At 34.1% G+C, this 15,739-nt stretch overlaps 4 protein-coding genes and 1 non-coding gene across 5 annotated transcripts; 3 read left to right on the top strand and 2 right to left on the bottom strand.

The window, feature by feature from the left end:
* Window positions 1-187: 187 nt before the first annotated feature.
* Window positions 188-1,257, bottom strand: LOC103850452 (probable histone H2A.4). Its single transcript, XM_009127206.3, has 2 exons — window positions 903-1,257; window positions 188-588 (listed from the first exon to the last, which is right to left on the bottom strand). The coding sequence occupies exons 1-2, from the start codon at window positions 1,110-1,112 to the stop codon at window positions 340-342; spliced, it is 459 nt and encodes a 152-aa protein (XP_009125454.1). The 5' UTR covers window positions 1,113-1,257; the 3' UTR covers window positions 188-339.
* Window positions 1,258-3,399: 2,142 nt separating this feature from the next.
* Window positions 3,400-4,073, top strand: LOC103850451. Its single transcript, XM_009127205.3, has one exon. The coding sequence runs from the start codon at window positions 3,436-3,438 to the stop codon at window positions 3,847-3,849; it is 414 nt and encodes a 137-aa protein (XP_009125453.2). The 5' UTR covers window positions 3,400-3,435; the 3' UTR covers window positions 3,850-4,073.
* Window positions 4,074-6,489: 2,416 nt separating this feature from the next.
* LOC103850450 (kinetochore-associated protein KNL-2 homolog) lies at window positions 6,490-8,972 on the bottom strand. The gene is made up of 9 exons (XM_009127204.3): window positions 8,759-8,972; window positions 8,597-8,682; window positions 8,366-8,510; window positions 8,190-8,289; window positions 7,410-8,104; window positions 7,231-7,315; window positions 6,932-6,990; window positions 6,799-6,856; window positions 6,490-6,726 (listed from the first exon to the last, which is right to left on the bottom strand). The coding sequence occupies exons 1-9, from the start codon at window positions 8,927-8,929 to the stop codon at window positions 6,689-6,691; spliced, it is 1,437 nt and encodes a 478-aa protein (XP_009125452.2). The 5' UTR covers window positions 8,930-8,972; the 3' UTR covers window positions 6,490-6,688.
* A 15-nt stretch (window positions 8,973-8,987) lies between these two features.
* TRNAH-GUG lies at window positions 8,988-9,059 on the top strand. Its single transcript has one exon. It is a non-coding gene; the product is annotated as a tRNA-His (tRNA).
* Window positions 9,060-9,221: 162 nt separating this feature from the next.
* On the top strand, window positions 9,222-12,835 carry LOC103850449 (dof zinc finger protein DOF5.1). The gene is made up of 2 exons (XM_009127203.3): window positions 9,222-11,149; window positions 11,363-12,835. Exons 1-2 carry the CDS (start codon window positions 11,096-11,098, stop codon window positions 12,527-12,529), a joined length of 1,221 nt encoding a protein of 406 aa, XP_009125451.1. The 5' UTR covers window positions 9,222-11,095; the 3' UTR covers window positions 12,530-12,835.
* Window positions 12,836-15,739: the final 2,904 nt, after the last annotated feature.

The raw sequence follows: 15,739 nt of genomic DNA, 5'->3' as shown, positions 1-15,739 counted from the left end.
AAACAGTATCACGCAACTTGCTATGTCATCGTTTAACATAGACTTCAGTTTAACATAGACTTCGCTGCAAAGAAGGTAACCGTGAGGGGAGACGTAACACCATTAATTGTGTTGGCGACTATTTCCAAAGTTAAAATGCACTGTTCTGGCTTGAGATTATTGAAAAGTAACATCTCTTTTTTCTCTATGTTTTCTAATATGTTGTTCCTCTTCTTTCTTTCTTTTCATGCACTAGGGTTTATACGTTGTTATCGTGGTTAAATTACAACGATAACCAGACTTGTCTGAACGAGTGAACATTACACATTGTTTACAACTGAGTTTACATGGTAATGAGAACTATGCCTTCTTAGGGGATTTGGTAGCCTTTGATGGTGACTTGGTCACTTTTGTAGTTGAAGCTGCTTTCTCAGACTTTTTTGGGAGGAGAACTGGGTTTATGTTAGGTAAAACTCCACCGTGAGCGATTGTTACGCCTTTGAGTAGCTTTCCTAGCTCGTCGTCGTTCCTCACAGCTAACAGAACATGGCGTGGTATGATACGATTCTTCTTGTTATCTCTGGCAGCGTTACCAGCAAGCTCAAGAACCTGGTTGATGAGACATGCACATCAATCTAAGTTATTTGGATACATGCAATGTAACACACCGATTCTCAGAACCGTGTTATATGTTTCCCAAAGTATCAATGTAGTTTACATGCATATGATTGGTTTAGGTCCTTGCTATGTAAGATGTCAATGAAATAAACTATATGATTTAAGACCTCCTAAATTAACTTGGTCAACGATGATCCGTTACTACCTAATAACAGAACCAAACAAAAAACGATATATTCCACAAAATCTCGAGTCAAAGTTAAAAAATCTCGATGATATCGACGAGATAGATAGAGGGTTGATACCTCAGCAGCAAGGTACTCTAGAACGGCGGCGAGATACACCGGAGCTCCGGTTCCAACACGCTTCGAGTAGCGACCTTTCTTTAGATACCGACCGATCCTACCGACGGGGAACTGTAAACCGGCTTTAACAGACCGGGAAACAGGTTTCTTCTTCGGACCACCACCTCTTCTTCCACCCGCTCCTTTCTTTACTTTGGTTCCTGAATCCATGCCTGCTTACGTCGACACGATGAGTTTGATCTGATCTGCAACAGAGGAGAGGAGATAAGCTTTGGCGTTAGATTGTTCTTTCACTTTTTCGAAGGAGAGGTTGGTTGGTTTTTTCAGTTGATGAATGTTAGCCTTCGGATCAAAGATGAATCAACGGCTTTCGATTGCTGATTTGGCAAAAACGTTTATTTTTCTTGTTCAGTTTATTCCTCATATCTGAAATTTCAGAAAATGAACATGTTAGACGAGTAAAATATTATAGAACTTGCCATAATCATGTCATTTTATGATTTCTTTAATTAATATGGATGTACAAATTGGTTGTCACTGTTTTATAACGACCACCAAATCAAAACATTTTTTTCGATTAAAAAATTATTAATAATAAATTAGGATGATAAAGTTAATATATTTCACAATAAACTATTATACAAGCAGGTAATAATGGCACATGAAACAAAAATTTTGAAACGTTAATTTGGTGATATTGTTTTTTTTGCAACATCCACTTGATAATGGTATATAATAATTTTTCCCCGACATTTTAATATTTACAATTATTTACTTTCTATACAATAAAATAGTAATGATTTCTTTTTTTTAAGAGAGAAAATACTATAAGTCTATAAGCATCAAAATTAGTTTATCTATAAAAGAGTAAATAGATTTATACATGGAACTATTGCAAACAAATTTTTATATAACATTAAAATGAAAAAGAATGTTATAAAAGAAAAATAGTGCATTTTGCAGACATTGATCTATAGACATTAAAAGTAACCTTCTATATACTTACCTTGGATGCTTTGGACAAGAATGTTCGCAACATGCTCTCATCCATCCGTGACAAAACGCATACGGGAGGTTTAGCTAAATCGTTTGCCACTCGATAACTATTTAGAATTTAGTTTATGATTTTTTTCGTAATAAGACGCACACAGGAGGCTATAGTTAAATGGTTTGCCACTCGATATCTACTTATAGTTTAGCTTATGATTTAAAAAAAAATTATATATCGATACAACAGAAAGTGTAAAACAGATTTTTTATTTGAATTAATTTAACATTTAAAAAGAAAAAGCACTACACAACAATAGAAGTTCCTAGAGATCCAACGAATTGTGAAATCAATGTCCATGACTATATATGTAATGTCTCTCTTTACCTCTATGTTTGTGGGTATCACATTTGTGTTCAAGTCATCTAAATATTATTTTGTCTGTTTTGTTTTCCAAAACTACATAGAAATCTTACTATACTTCAATTGTTCTTTTTTTTTTCTTTCATTTTATTTATCTCTTTACGTTTTTATATACACTTACTGGATGTTTATAGAAATATTCAAATTTGAATCACCATTTGTATTTGTGAAATCACCATTTTTGTGTCTCATTTAAATCAATCTTATCAACTAGAAAATTCAGACACAAAATTAAATACATGTTTGCATACGTGTATGGATGGCTCTGTGGGGCTTGTAACAATATTTACTTCCAATGAGACTGACATCTCCTCACATGGGGGAAGAAATGTTTGTCCTCTAGACAGGAGAAAGGAAAGTTATTACAATGATAAAATAAATGTGGATTCTTAATTTAGTATTCATAAAAGCTTATCGGGAGTTTTAGTATCTGTCAGACCTATCATACATGTTCTTAGTTATCAAATGCAATGAATTTCTGTGTTACCACTAAATGCAATGAACTTTGATGATTATTGGAGAAGTTAACGATTATTAATAACCCTTTTACCATTAAGAGACTGCAGAAATTTATAAAACTATTCAGATAAAACTAATTATGCTTATTAAATAATGTATCTCCCACTTCCCACATCAAGTGGACTTGATCTTGTATCTAATAGACATCATAATTCATACAGTACATTACAAATTATTTACCTAAAACAAATAATACGGAGTACAATTTTGTATGGTCAGTCTTAGTTATAGAGTTGCCTAACTAATGATAGACTTTTAGGTAATTGGAATAAATATATTTTTGACTTGTTGTAGATGTTGACATTTCATAACTTTGGATCTGAATCATCTGACCAATGACCATGCACGGATAGAAGATATGAAAACATTGGAGATAATTACTAAAAAATACACCCAATGATGCTACTATGGAATGCATTTCAAATTTTAAATATATTTACAGAACTGGCTTTGAGAAGTTGATGAGAGGATTTATTATGTTTATATATTATACTAAAAACGATTTTATCAAAGAGAAAAATATAATTTGAATCCTATCATTTTTTTTTTTGATCAACTGAATCTCATCATTTTCATGTTGTATTTTATATTACTTATGAAATAATGAAATATACCAGAAGTACCAATACATGCTCGCAATTCGGATTACCTAAACCCATTTGTTTTCACCCTCTCTATATAAACTCTCTATCTCTCTCTCCCGATCTCATCACTCAAGAAACAAACTCTCTCCCTCTCTCTACACATAATCTCCCTGCTCCTAATCCTTCTTGTCTCAATCTGCAACTAACAATGTCGGAGAGACCAAACCGTCACCAGAGAAGACTTTCTCAGAGCGTTTTGCCCATCTCCCTCGACGATCTCTCCGACATATCCCTCACAGCAAATCCTCCATCATCCATCCCTTCTCAGCCGCCACGCCATCAGATCCCTCCGCCGTCTCCGGCTGCTCCTCCGACAAACCGTGGTAACAATGATGATAATGCTAGCAAGGAAGGGAACGCATCTTCTAGTTGATTTCATATTTTCATTTGCTTCTTATTATTGTTTTAGATCATCGCATAAGCCTTTTCTCCGTCTTCTTTTTAAACTTGCTTAATATTCAGATTTTGTATTTTGTAAAATTACTTATATGATAATGAATCAATCGTAATTTCTTATCTCAATATGTTAAACAGATTTCGGGCTTCTTGTGATGTATAATAAGTGAAGATTTGAATATAGTTTTGAATTTCTTTTTCCTTGTAAATGTTAACAATATTGAAAATCGTTGGAATCTTATATGTAATGGTTGGGGTTGACCGAGAGATTCGTGGGTCTTCTACATTGAAATATGAGAAGGCTTTCATGTTCAAAAAGATGAAAGGCTTCGAAGTACGAAAGCAGTTATATTAAAATATATCAATAGACGCAAAACTCAATGATAATATTGAACTCAGTATTAATATTACCATTAGGATATATACATAATTTTCTTACATGTACTATAAGGTTGATACATGTTGACTGAAGTCGCATCTTTGCGGAACCTTAATATCATCCATTTAAATGCCAAACGAGGATAGTACAGAAATTAGTTAAATAGTTGAGGTTAAACGAGGCATGTAATGTAACTATGTAAGGGACCAAGAGCAAAGGGCAACCCATCATTTACTGATAAACATATGCGCAGTGAATATCTTTTCTATTTTTCATTATATCTAGTTGACTATAAAAATAGTTTTTTTTTTTTTTTTTGAACAAAGACTATAAAAATAGTTATTAAACGTAATGATGTCGATCTATATAGTCTAATAATACCGGTAAGATCGATATGTTATCAACCATATTATTGTCAATAATATTTTCAGAAACAAATAACATGTGGCCAGAGGTTTTGGTCGCTATGAAGATTGATCATGTTGCTGACAAACATAAGCGTTCATGTTTCTATACAATAAATCCAATAGTCGCTATAACTTTTATACTTGTGTATTCGAAATTTATTAGTTTAATATAAAAGTTATAGTACTATTAAGTAAAAAACGCTGGCTCAGTTACTAGAGGAGTGATTTTTAGGGGTGAAAGACCCGGGTTTGAACCTCAACGTGCGATGAAAATCACTCCTCTATGTTAATATTACGTATGTTTTAACAAAGTGGGACTAAAATCAAAAAAAGAAAAAAAGTTAAAAACGAAAAATACTGAAATTCATCAGACATAAAAAGTAAATAAATGATTAAAGTGGATCCACTATTATCGGGAGAAGACTTAAGCTAATGCATGGGAGAAGATTCCGTCGGTGTTTCCAACGTCAATTAAGCTAATAAATTTGTAAGAGGGGCGAGAATAGTAACATTAATAATACTATCGCCATCGACCTGACGTTTGTTTGTTTCCAGTGAGCTTTTTGGGGTTTTAACTTTTATACTGAAAAGTATGTTAGTAGGATTGGCATAATATCTATATCCTAAGTATTTACCCAAAAACCGAACCGAAAAATAGGATATCCGATCCGATCGGATTCTGCCTAAATATTCGAATGAGACTATTTTTCAAAAGTCCAAAAACCGAATCCGACCCGTACCGAAAACCGAATGTGTATCCGAATATATCTAAACATATAAATATATATATATATATATAATATTAGTTTTAAATATATTTATAATAGTATTAAAACCTAAAATTAAAATTATAAATCAAATATATTAGTTATTTTAGGTATTTATAGATAAAAATAGAAGTTTTTGATAAAAATACTCAAATAACATTATGTATATGGTTATTTTAAGACAAAAAAAAATAATTCGAGCTATATAAATTGAGTATTTTTGAGTTTTAAGTTATTTTAGATAAATTTGAGTAATTTGGATATAAAATACCCGAATCGAATCGAGTAGTTTGGTTACTTCGGATAATATCCAAACCCATCCGGATCCGGGATGATCCGACTCGAACCCGACCCGATTTTTTTGTAATACTCGAATGCGATCATTTTTCAAAATACAAAAAAAAATCGATATCCGAATGGATAGTTTCGATACCTGAAGGGGTATTCGAATACCCAAGCCTATATGTTAGAGTATTGACTGAATAATAGAAACTCTATCTCTTGGTCAGCAAGAATTCTCACTTTAAATCTCAAATAAAGGTAAAAGTGCGAGAACAAAAGAAAAAGTGAAAAGACCAGTTACCAAAGCCTCGACAAACTCATCAGACAAGTTGGGTTACACTTTGTTACATAGCATGCATCTAGATAGATATTACGATACGTGAATAATTTGGCCGGCTTTCCATAAAAGAAAAATGAAAAAGAAAAAAATTATGTCGATAAAGACAACGTGTAAACACGTGTCCGCAAGGAATAACGTTAATGGGCCCGGCCCACCTAAATCCGTTGCATGATGTCTTTAAAAGCAACTGAATATTTTATTTTATTAGAACGAAATCAAACGTTTTTTTTTTTTTGATCAAACGAAATCTTGTAGGAATAATCATTTATAGATTAAATTAAATAATATATAAACACAATGAAAATAAGTTGGTAATTACTAGGGGATGTAGAGCAATTAGAGAAGTTGGAATATGAAATGATTTTTTTTTTTTGCTATTCCTTTAAAATGAGCGAACCCAAAGAAGGAAGACAAGTGGCCCATATTTGAGGCAATTGATTTCTACGATTCCAATAGGCCCATTAAGAACTCTAGGGGGGTCTCTATTTAGGCAAAAAACAAGAATTTTGTTGGAATGCAATAATATTACATAGCTCCAAATCCTAAGAGTTAAACGATCCAACAATAAGCTCAAGATGATTACATGTTCAGAGACCATAACACTAATTACCAAAGTAGTTGAAAGCTGTTTACTTGATTATTCATCTTCTTGGCTTTCGAGAAACGGATCCTCCTTTCCCTATCAAGAAGAGCAGTTTGTATAATTATAGTGAAAGCCCTCTTTTATTCTTTTAAGAAAAGAAGAACAAACCTTTAGATGAAGTGGTGTTAGTCTGACGACCTTCGTTTACTTGGATAAGATTCCGATCCTACAAAACCAGAACAGAAACAGTTAAGATCATGTTCTCATGGTTAGTGTTAATACAGTAAACATAATCACAAACCTTATCATAAACAGGAAGTTGGTTGCGCCAGTACTCTAGTGGGGACACTAGCACCCTTCCTGCAATTAATTGAAATGGAAATTTTTTTCTTTAGTGAATGCTCTCTCAACTGAGACTCTGAAAGTTACTCTTTATCAGTTATGTTAGTTAAGATATCAGTGTATAAGACTTGATGATATTTCCATTGATCAGAGTACAATATTTATACAGGAGAATCATATCCATCGTATCTATCCTATACAAGAATATACTGATTCTATTCTGATTTGATATTATCATATCTTAACTAACAAGTTAACCTGATCTTGACCGTTTCTGTCCTAATGAATCAGCAGACATTGAATTGGTCTTGTTATGTTTCGTCGCATCTTTCTCTGGTGTTACCTTCGCATTACATAACATAACAACGGAGGTATCATTATGATTAACATTTTGATAACAAGAATATGAGATTGTGACAAAAAAAAAAGTTAGTTACCTCCTGATCAAAGTCGATCTTCCTGATAGTTTTCCCAACTGATAAGTTGTGTTTAACCTTGGAGGACCTTGAATGAGTAGTCGTCATAGGCTCTACTACTACATCATCCAAATCACCTTGAAGGATCTTCTCACTTTTCTTCCCATTCTTTAGAGATGTTTTAGTTACCTTGAGCTTACCATTTCGCTCTTCTGAAGTCAGTGTAGCATTCTTACTTGTTATCTTTTTGGTATTAGTACCACACCCATCCACTGGTGAAGGTGATGATATCTCTTTATTATCCATAGGTTCATCTCTTTCGACGCCGTCATTAGTAGTAGGATTCTTCTGGAGTTCGATAACATCAAGTTTCCTTTCGACTTTGGTCCCAGACTGATGATTCACATGCTTCTTACCACATCCATCAACTTGGTTATTGGTAACCTCAGATTCATCTGTTTTCTCTACATCATCACTGCACTTAGCACTCTTGTCCAAACCATCATTAGTAGAAGAAGTAGTCTGGACTTTACTCATCAATTCAACAGATTTGGACTGCAGACGAAGAGACTTTTTCCTTGAAGGTTTATCACTAATCTCCACTGTGTTCTGCTTCTTGTTAGCAGTGACAGTGGTTTTAACTACTCTTCTCTGAGCTGGAATATCCTCTAGATTCCGTTTCTTGTCGTTACACGGTGATAAAATGGTACCAGAAGCTGCAGTAAGAGCTTAATCATAAGCATCAGGAAAAAAAAGAAAAAAACAGAATAACAGAGATGTTGCTAAAAAAAAAGAACTAACCTTTATTGATAGAAGCTGATCCAGAAGGCAATCCTACGAAGGAAAGGTTACATTTTGATTCCCAATAAGGAGGAAACCCCAAGATGAACTCACTGCAAATCTACAGGCAAACAAAAGGCATATTAATAATAGCTTTCAATTAATATATATATATATATATATATATATATATAGACCTGAGGGAGGAATCCAGACTGAACAAGGCGTGGTTTGTTGAGAAAGCCACGTAGGACGATGCAGACTCCATCGGAAGCTTCGAGAGTGAAAACATCAAAGGCTTTGAGGATTGGGGATGATGTAAACACCCTCACTGCTCCTGTCCTGTTCCCAATTCCCAAACATCAATAAGAATACTTTAAAAGTAAAGCAGAAATAGAAAAAGGGTTTGACTCCTCCTCCTAACTTACTGAGCAATCTGGGTACCAGCAACGCCAAATCGTTTGCCTTGGGATTCAATTGGACATTTGATCAGCCACCAGTCTCTCAGGACCACCTTTTTTTTTACAATCAAAGTTTAAAAGTAATCAGGAGAGCCGAGCAAGTGTTTTTAAGAATGTAGCCTCACTCACCGTTTTCTCGTAATACGACACATCTTCCTCGTCTGGATTGGGATTGGGATTGTCAGCCATGGATGGAGGAGGAGCAGAGAGAGAGAGTACTTTCTCGATTGATTGAGGAAGAGTTAGGGCTTTTAGAACAGTGGGAATGAAAAAGAAGACTTCGGCGCGAGATTTCTTCATTACTGCGCGGGAAGCATTTTTAATAAAGGAATATATTTTTGAGGGTTGAACCAACGAAGTGGCTGTAGTTTAGTGGTAAGAATTCCACGTTGTGGCCGTGGAGACCTGGGCTCGAATCCCAGCAGCCACACTCTCTTTTTTATTCTCTTTGCACTTTTCTAAACGATGTCGGTTTCGTGACAATTAACAGAGGGATACATGTTTGGTTTTAGGCATCAAAGCCCAATGGACTCCAAGTTACAAGGGAGTGAATCAATATACAAATTCTTTTCTCGGTCCATGACGATGCTTACATATTGCTGCAACTGATGCAAGAACACAAGCTGCAGCAAAACATAGTCTCTTCTTCCCTCTACGCATCATCAATCTCAACACTCTTCTGCTCCTTCTTCCTCCGCTTCTTCCATTCATTTGAGAGAGACTTGAAAACAACAATTGTCTGTGTATCAATTTTTCTTTACTCTTCTAACAAACTAAATTTTCTGAATTTAACATTTTACTCATCCAATACAAATTCATAGACTTCGACCACCTTTCTCTATAAAAAATAATTTCTCTTTAAAATCATAAATTTCATCTAAAATTTATTAAAAAAAATAAAAAATACAATTTTCATATAGTTTTTTTCAGTACCAATTTGAATTATTTTTCTTTACAAAAATATTTATGATTTTGATACGTGATAGCTAACTGATCATAAAACGTTTATAAATTTACATGTTACTAACTACTGCATTAGTTATATAAATTGTTTAGTAGTAATATTTAAAATTGTAACTATTCGTTTCCCCATATTCCTATACCGTCATTTATTATCTCAATCAATCTGCAGATTCTCAAATAACTATTTTTACTCGTTTAAATGGCATGTCGTTAAAAGTATGCTATAAACATTCAAAATTCTGATTCTCAAAAGAAAAAAAAACATTCAAAATTCCTAATTTCCATGCAACAATCAAACAAATATTCTTTTTGGAAAAAAAAGTAAAGATAAAGAGACATCGCGGCAGTTCGAGGGAAACAAAAGCGAAACTGGTTGGGGACACTTCGGAAGAATGTTGGACTGATTTAGTTACTATATACACATTTTATATATGTACTAATTAACAATGGTTTTCACTAACTTAATCTACTCATTCTCGAATTCTTATAGTCATCCCGTATAGTATTTAATTAGTAGTGTTGGCCCATTTAGTCCAACCTTCTCACCCTTTATATTATTATTAAGATAAATGTCTGATTACTTAATTAATCAACTCTGAGGTGTATGTACTAAAGTTTTCACCAAAATAAATGTACCAAATTCCCTTTTTGCATTTGAGCACAATTAGATACATCATAACTTGTCCAAGAAAAACAAATACATAAAATTGTAGTCTACACTTTCTTCAACGCCATTCATTTTAAAAGCTCTTTCAGTGGACATTTGTGATAATACATGACATGAAATAGTTTTTACTTGTAAGAAGATCATATTTTTCACGTTGTCAACAATATCGTTGATTTTTTTGCTGAAATATATATATATATATATAGCCAGTTCAATAGAAGAATATATACAAATCCGCATCTCAATTAGATAAACTATATACAAAGAATGTTAACTGTCTTGTAAGCTAAGAAAAACATTTCTAAAGTTCATGACAAATATGGATAGTTTCGTTATTGGTATTCTTTCTTCTTGGTCTAAAACTGGTGTTGTCCTTTATATACACGAAATTACATAAACTACTGCCTTTCATAACACATTCATTCAATATTTTAAATTAGTATTGGTATACAGCGCACACAGTACAGAAGTAGCAGCACTGCCAGAAAAAGAGAATCACAAAGAAACTTATGAGTTAAGCAATTAGACCTACTCCCTCTCCTCCACCTTCCCAAAACCCTAAGCAAATATGCATAAAATATACTAAAACAGAAAGAGCCTCACAATAACACTGTGGACTGTGGACACACTCAAATCTTATTATATAAATCATCAAACATATACCATATGTATACGTGTGTATGTATATATATATATGAATAAAGGTTCTTCCTTTACCTCTGCCTTCTCTCTTTCTCTAAGCTCTCCTCTCCACTTCTTTTCTCTCTCTAAAGCTTTATTTGCTCAAAAACAAAAACAAAAATAAAAAGGAGATCATCAAAGGAGAAATATCAAAGATGGTTTTTTCTTCATTTCCTACTTATCCTGATTCATCAAACTGGCAACAACAAGTAAGTTCTTGGTTGTTTTTGTTATTTATGCGCGTACTCAAGAATCAATTAAAAATAAAAATAAAGAGAGAATTAAACAAACAAGAAAAGGAGGATAATAATATTCGTGTTCCTTTTGTCTCTTTTAATCTTTGTGGTTGAATTTGAATATACTCAATTTCTTTCCTTCACAAATTCTAAAAACTTCTTTGAATCATTTCTTCCTCTCTCTAGCATCAACCAATCACAACCACCGTTGGATTCACGGGAAACAACAACATCAGCCAGCAATTCCTCCCTCACCATCCCCTCCCACCGCAACCGCAACAAACGCCTCCCCCGCTTCAGCACAACGGCAACGGTGGCGGAGGTGGTGGTCCCGGTGGACCAGGCGGATTAATCCGGCCAGGTTCGATGGCTGAAAGGGCAAGACTAGCCAACATACCACTGCCGGAAACAGCCTTAAAATGTCCAAGATGTGACTCAACTAACACCAAATTCTGTTACTTCAACAACTACAATCTCACTCAACCTCGCCACTTTTGCAAAGCCTGCCGCCGTTACTGGACACGTGGCGGTGCTCTAAGGAGCGTTCCTGTTGGTGGTGGTTGCCGTAGAAACAAAAGAACCAAAAACAGCGGCGGTGGCGGCGCTAGCAGCAGTAGCGGCAACAGTAAGTCTCAAGATAGCACCACAAGCAACGACCAATACCACCACCGAGCCATGGCTAATAACCAGATGGGACCACCTACGTCAACTTCTCTGAGCTCGTTGCTGTCTTCTTACAACGCTGGATTGATCCCCGGACATGATCATAACAACAATAACAACAACATACTTGGACTTGGATCATCTTTGTCTCCTCTCAAGCTCATGCATCCTTCAGACTTCACCGACAACTTCACCTTACAATACGGCGCGGTTTCAGCTCCTTCTTATCATACAGGCGGTGGAAGCAGCGGCGGAAGCGGTGGTGGAGGAGCGTCGGCTATTTTGACTGGTTTGGACCAGTGGAGGTTCCCGGCAACACATCACCAACTTCCTTTGCTAGGTAGTTTAGACAATTCTTCATCTTCCGGGTTATACCCGTTTGATCATCAGAATCCGGGTTATGGATTAGTCACTGGATCGGGTCAGTACCGACCTAAGAACATCTTCCATAACCTTGTTTCGTCTTCTTCTTCTGCTTCATCAGCTATGGTTACAGCCACAGCGTCGCAGTTAGCTTCAGTGAAAATGGAAGATAGTAACAATCAACTCAACATGTCTAGACAACTTTTTGGAAACGAACAAGAGCTTTGGAATATTCATGGGTCTGCAGCATCAACCGCAGCCGCATCAACTAATTCGTGGAGTGATGTCTCTAATAACTTCAGTTCTTCTTCTACTAGCAATATATAATCTTAGTCTAATATGTGTGATCGCGATACTATTATTAATTTCTTATTGGGCGTGGTATGATCTTATGTACTTAGTTCGAAGTTAGTACATCGATCGATCTTGTAGGTTTTCGTTTGTTTGTTTTTTTTATATTATATCACAACTAGTTTTGGGGTTTTAATTTGTTTTTGGTTTTTGGATTCTCTTGGTTGTTTTTCAAGTTTAAAATTAGGGCTTCTTCTATTGCATACTATTTTATTTTCTTCGAGTAGTCCGGTGTTCAAATTAGTTATATATGAGCGTTATATCAAATATATTTTTTACTAATTTTCTTATTGCTCATCATTTTTTCAAAATCTCTAACTAAATAAGATTGCAACACAAAAATCAAAAGTATATAATTCGCATCGAACGACTATATGAACTTAATAATCTCAAGCTACGAGAATGCATAATATCAATAATGCACTTTATGTTGGAAATGAGACAGTAAATGTGCAAGTATAACATGAGAAAGAAAGTATCACATATCTACCATCGTAAATTGTGTCGAAGCTAAAATACAGTTTCAGTTGCTGTATTTTCATTCTAAGGTTCTGTCACAATTTTTTTCTGTTGCGAATTTTGCAGTATATATATTTAAGTAATTAACTATATACTCCATTACAAGGATATTGGTTAAGAATGAATTATAGTGTATGCGATTTGTTAGTATCTTATGTTTCCTTTTAAGCCATATATATCATTACTAAGTATTCTTGGTGGTGAGCTTTTGGGTCTAATGTCTTATTAACAAATTAGAAGACTATATTTCTTTTATCTTTATGAGCTTATGAAATCTGTCCATAGTCCGCATAGTTGTATGATTATTCCTTTTTTAAAATTACAGTCTTTTACGGAATACTTTAATGAGACTTTTTATGATTTTGATGTAAAGCAAAGAAGAATCTTATTTGAGACTTTATCTACAAGATATCTATTGAACATATAGCTAAACTAGTACTCGAATTCGTAAGTATTTTGAACTAGAATTGCAACTTAACACGCATTTTATATGTTGTTTCGAAATCATAATTAGCTTATGATATATTCATAGATATAAATATATTATACATATACAACAATTAGTGATTACTCACATATTATATATACATAGATTATTTCGTCATTATAACTACTCACAGGAAAAAAAAACTACTCACAGACGACTCTGCAACAATTGTTAAATTCATGTTCATGATACATACACACACACACATATATATATATATATAGCATAGTTTTCTTATAACATCTGATATTTATATCATTTACTAAGATATTAATTTTAGAACGAGTGTGATGGTGGTATATTTTAATTAAGTCCACCACTCATGGTGATTGTAGGATGATATATAGTGTAGAAAACTAGTAGTAAGGGACATGGGTTTCATTATATACTCTGCAAATGAACGTTCTTTGTGACTCCCGAGAAGTGTTTTGTCAGTTGCCTCATTTTAATTATTTAGAGTATATACCATACAATATTTGGTTAGTGTCCATAATATACATGACAATTATAGTGTTTTCCAGTGTGTATATAAATATATGTATGAGTAGTGGAGACCAACCCGCCAAATGTATAATTAGATTAATTTGGTACAATGCATGCATGATCGTAGATAATCCGATAGAAAACGACAAAATAAGATTTGTCCACACCCAACCAAAAAGGGAAGTCTTATAGCGAGGATAACAAGTTGTAAGTTATTATAATGTGTCAAAAATATTTAAAGATTTTTCTTGTTTGTACCAACTACGATTAACACATAGATATAATCTACTTACAAAAAAGAAGAAGATATACATCTACACTAATAATTCGGATTTGCGTTGTCCATAATGATTTTAGACTAAGTAGAAGATAGCACACTCAAGACTGCAATTCTTCAAGGTTGGCAAGCAACAATCTATGAGCTCTTGAGAGAAAGAAATACGCGACTCCATGATGGCCTTTCATGCCCCCCTTCTCGGGTTATTAGGCTCATTCTCTCTTCCTTGCGAGACAAATGCTCTGCTTTGGCTGCTCAAGGCATCCCAAGAGGTCCCTTGTTGGCTTCTTATTGGTTTGATCCACCATAATGTTTTCACTATTTCATTCTCCTTCGGTTGTCTATCAGCCTTTGCTGTTCCACCCCCTTCCTATCTTCTTTTGTTGTACTTTTTTAATCGCTTGCTTGTAACCTTTAATTTTTATTATTGAAAATTCTTTAACAAAAAAAAATGTAGAAGATAAATCTTGGCAGCGTCGTCGGAGAGAATGAATAAGTGATCTTTTTTTTCTGTCAACTAAGTGATCTACTGCACAGGCTATGCTTTTGTAGAATATTATTTAGAACAAAAATGAACTAAGGGAATTTAACAAACCAAAAAATATAAAGTAATACATAAGATAGACTGTACTTAAAAAGTATGTAATTATGCCTTGAAATAATCAAGTAAAATTATTGACCGGAAAACACAGTTACAGTTATCAGACGTTGTTTGAATTTAAATGAATTGGTTAAAAAACTTACCGAGTACTGAACATGGGCTTTAGAGTTTACAATATTATGCGACGGATCAAGAATTCCAAACATACATTATTTTTTCTTTCTAAGAACCAAACATACATTATTTCACTATCTATGTCCTATAAAAACATGATTCCATTATCATAGTATATTTATTGATGATGAAAAAATTATTTTGGAAACAGTACTGAAGTTAATTAATCAACAGAAACTCTAAAATATAATATTTCTTGAGAGAATTTCGGAGAAATAGTAAAAGAGACAGAAATCTAAGGTCGTGACGACGACCGAATCAATGTCGGAAAACTATAAAGGAAACACCGACGCGCCTTAGGAGAGAGCAAGAGGCTTGTGACGTGCACGGACCACTAGGCGACAAAAGTAACGGTGTAGTCAGGAGTGATGGGACCCATGCGCAAGACTAAGGGATTCGATCTTGTAATTGTACGCGCCCCTATGCATGCGTGAAAATCTGAGCCAAGATAACAAACACTATAAAATCTCAAACATTTGTGTACTTCTGTTTTTTCTTACATGCGACTGACAACCAAACTCACTGTTTTAACACATCATCAAATTATTGTTTTCCTTATTAATAACTTACTAACAAATATTAGTATTGTTTTTCGTACAAAAGTTTAGATCTAATTTGTTTGTACAGTTTGATTTGCTTTATTTA

The sequence above is a fragment of the Brassica rapa genome, chromosome A02, assembly GCF_000309985.2.
Source record: "Brassica rapa cultivar Chiifu-401-42 chromosome A02, CAAS_Brap_v3.01, whole genome shotgun sequence".
NCBI classification, from domain to species: domain Eukaryota; kingdom Viridiplantae; phylum Streptophyta; class Magnoliopsida; order Brassicales; family Brassicaceae; genus Brassica; species Brassica rapa.
Note: the sequence above shows the minus strand (reverse complement) of the source record. Positions and strands in the feature narration are given on the sequence as shown.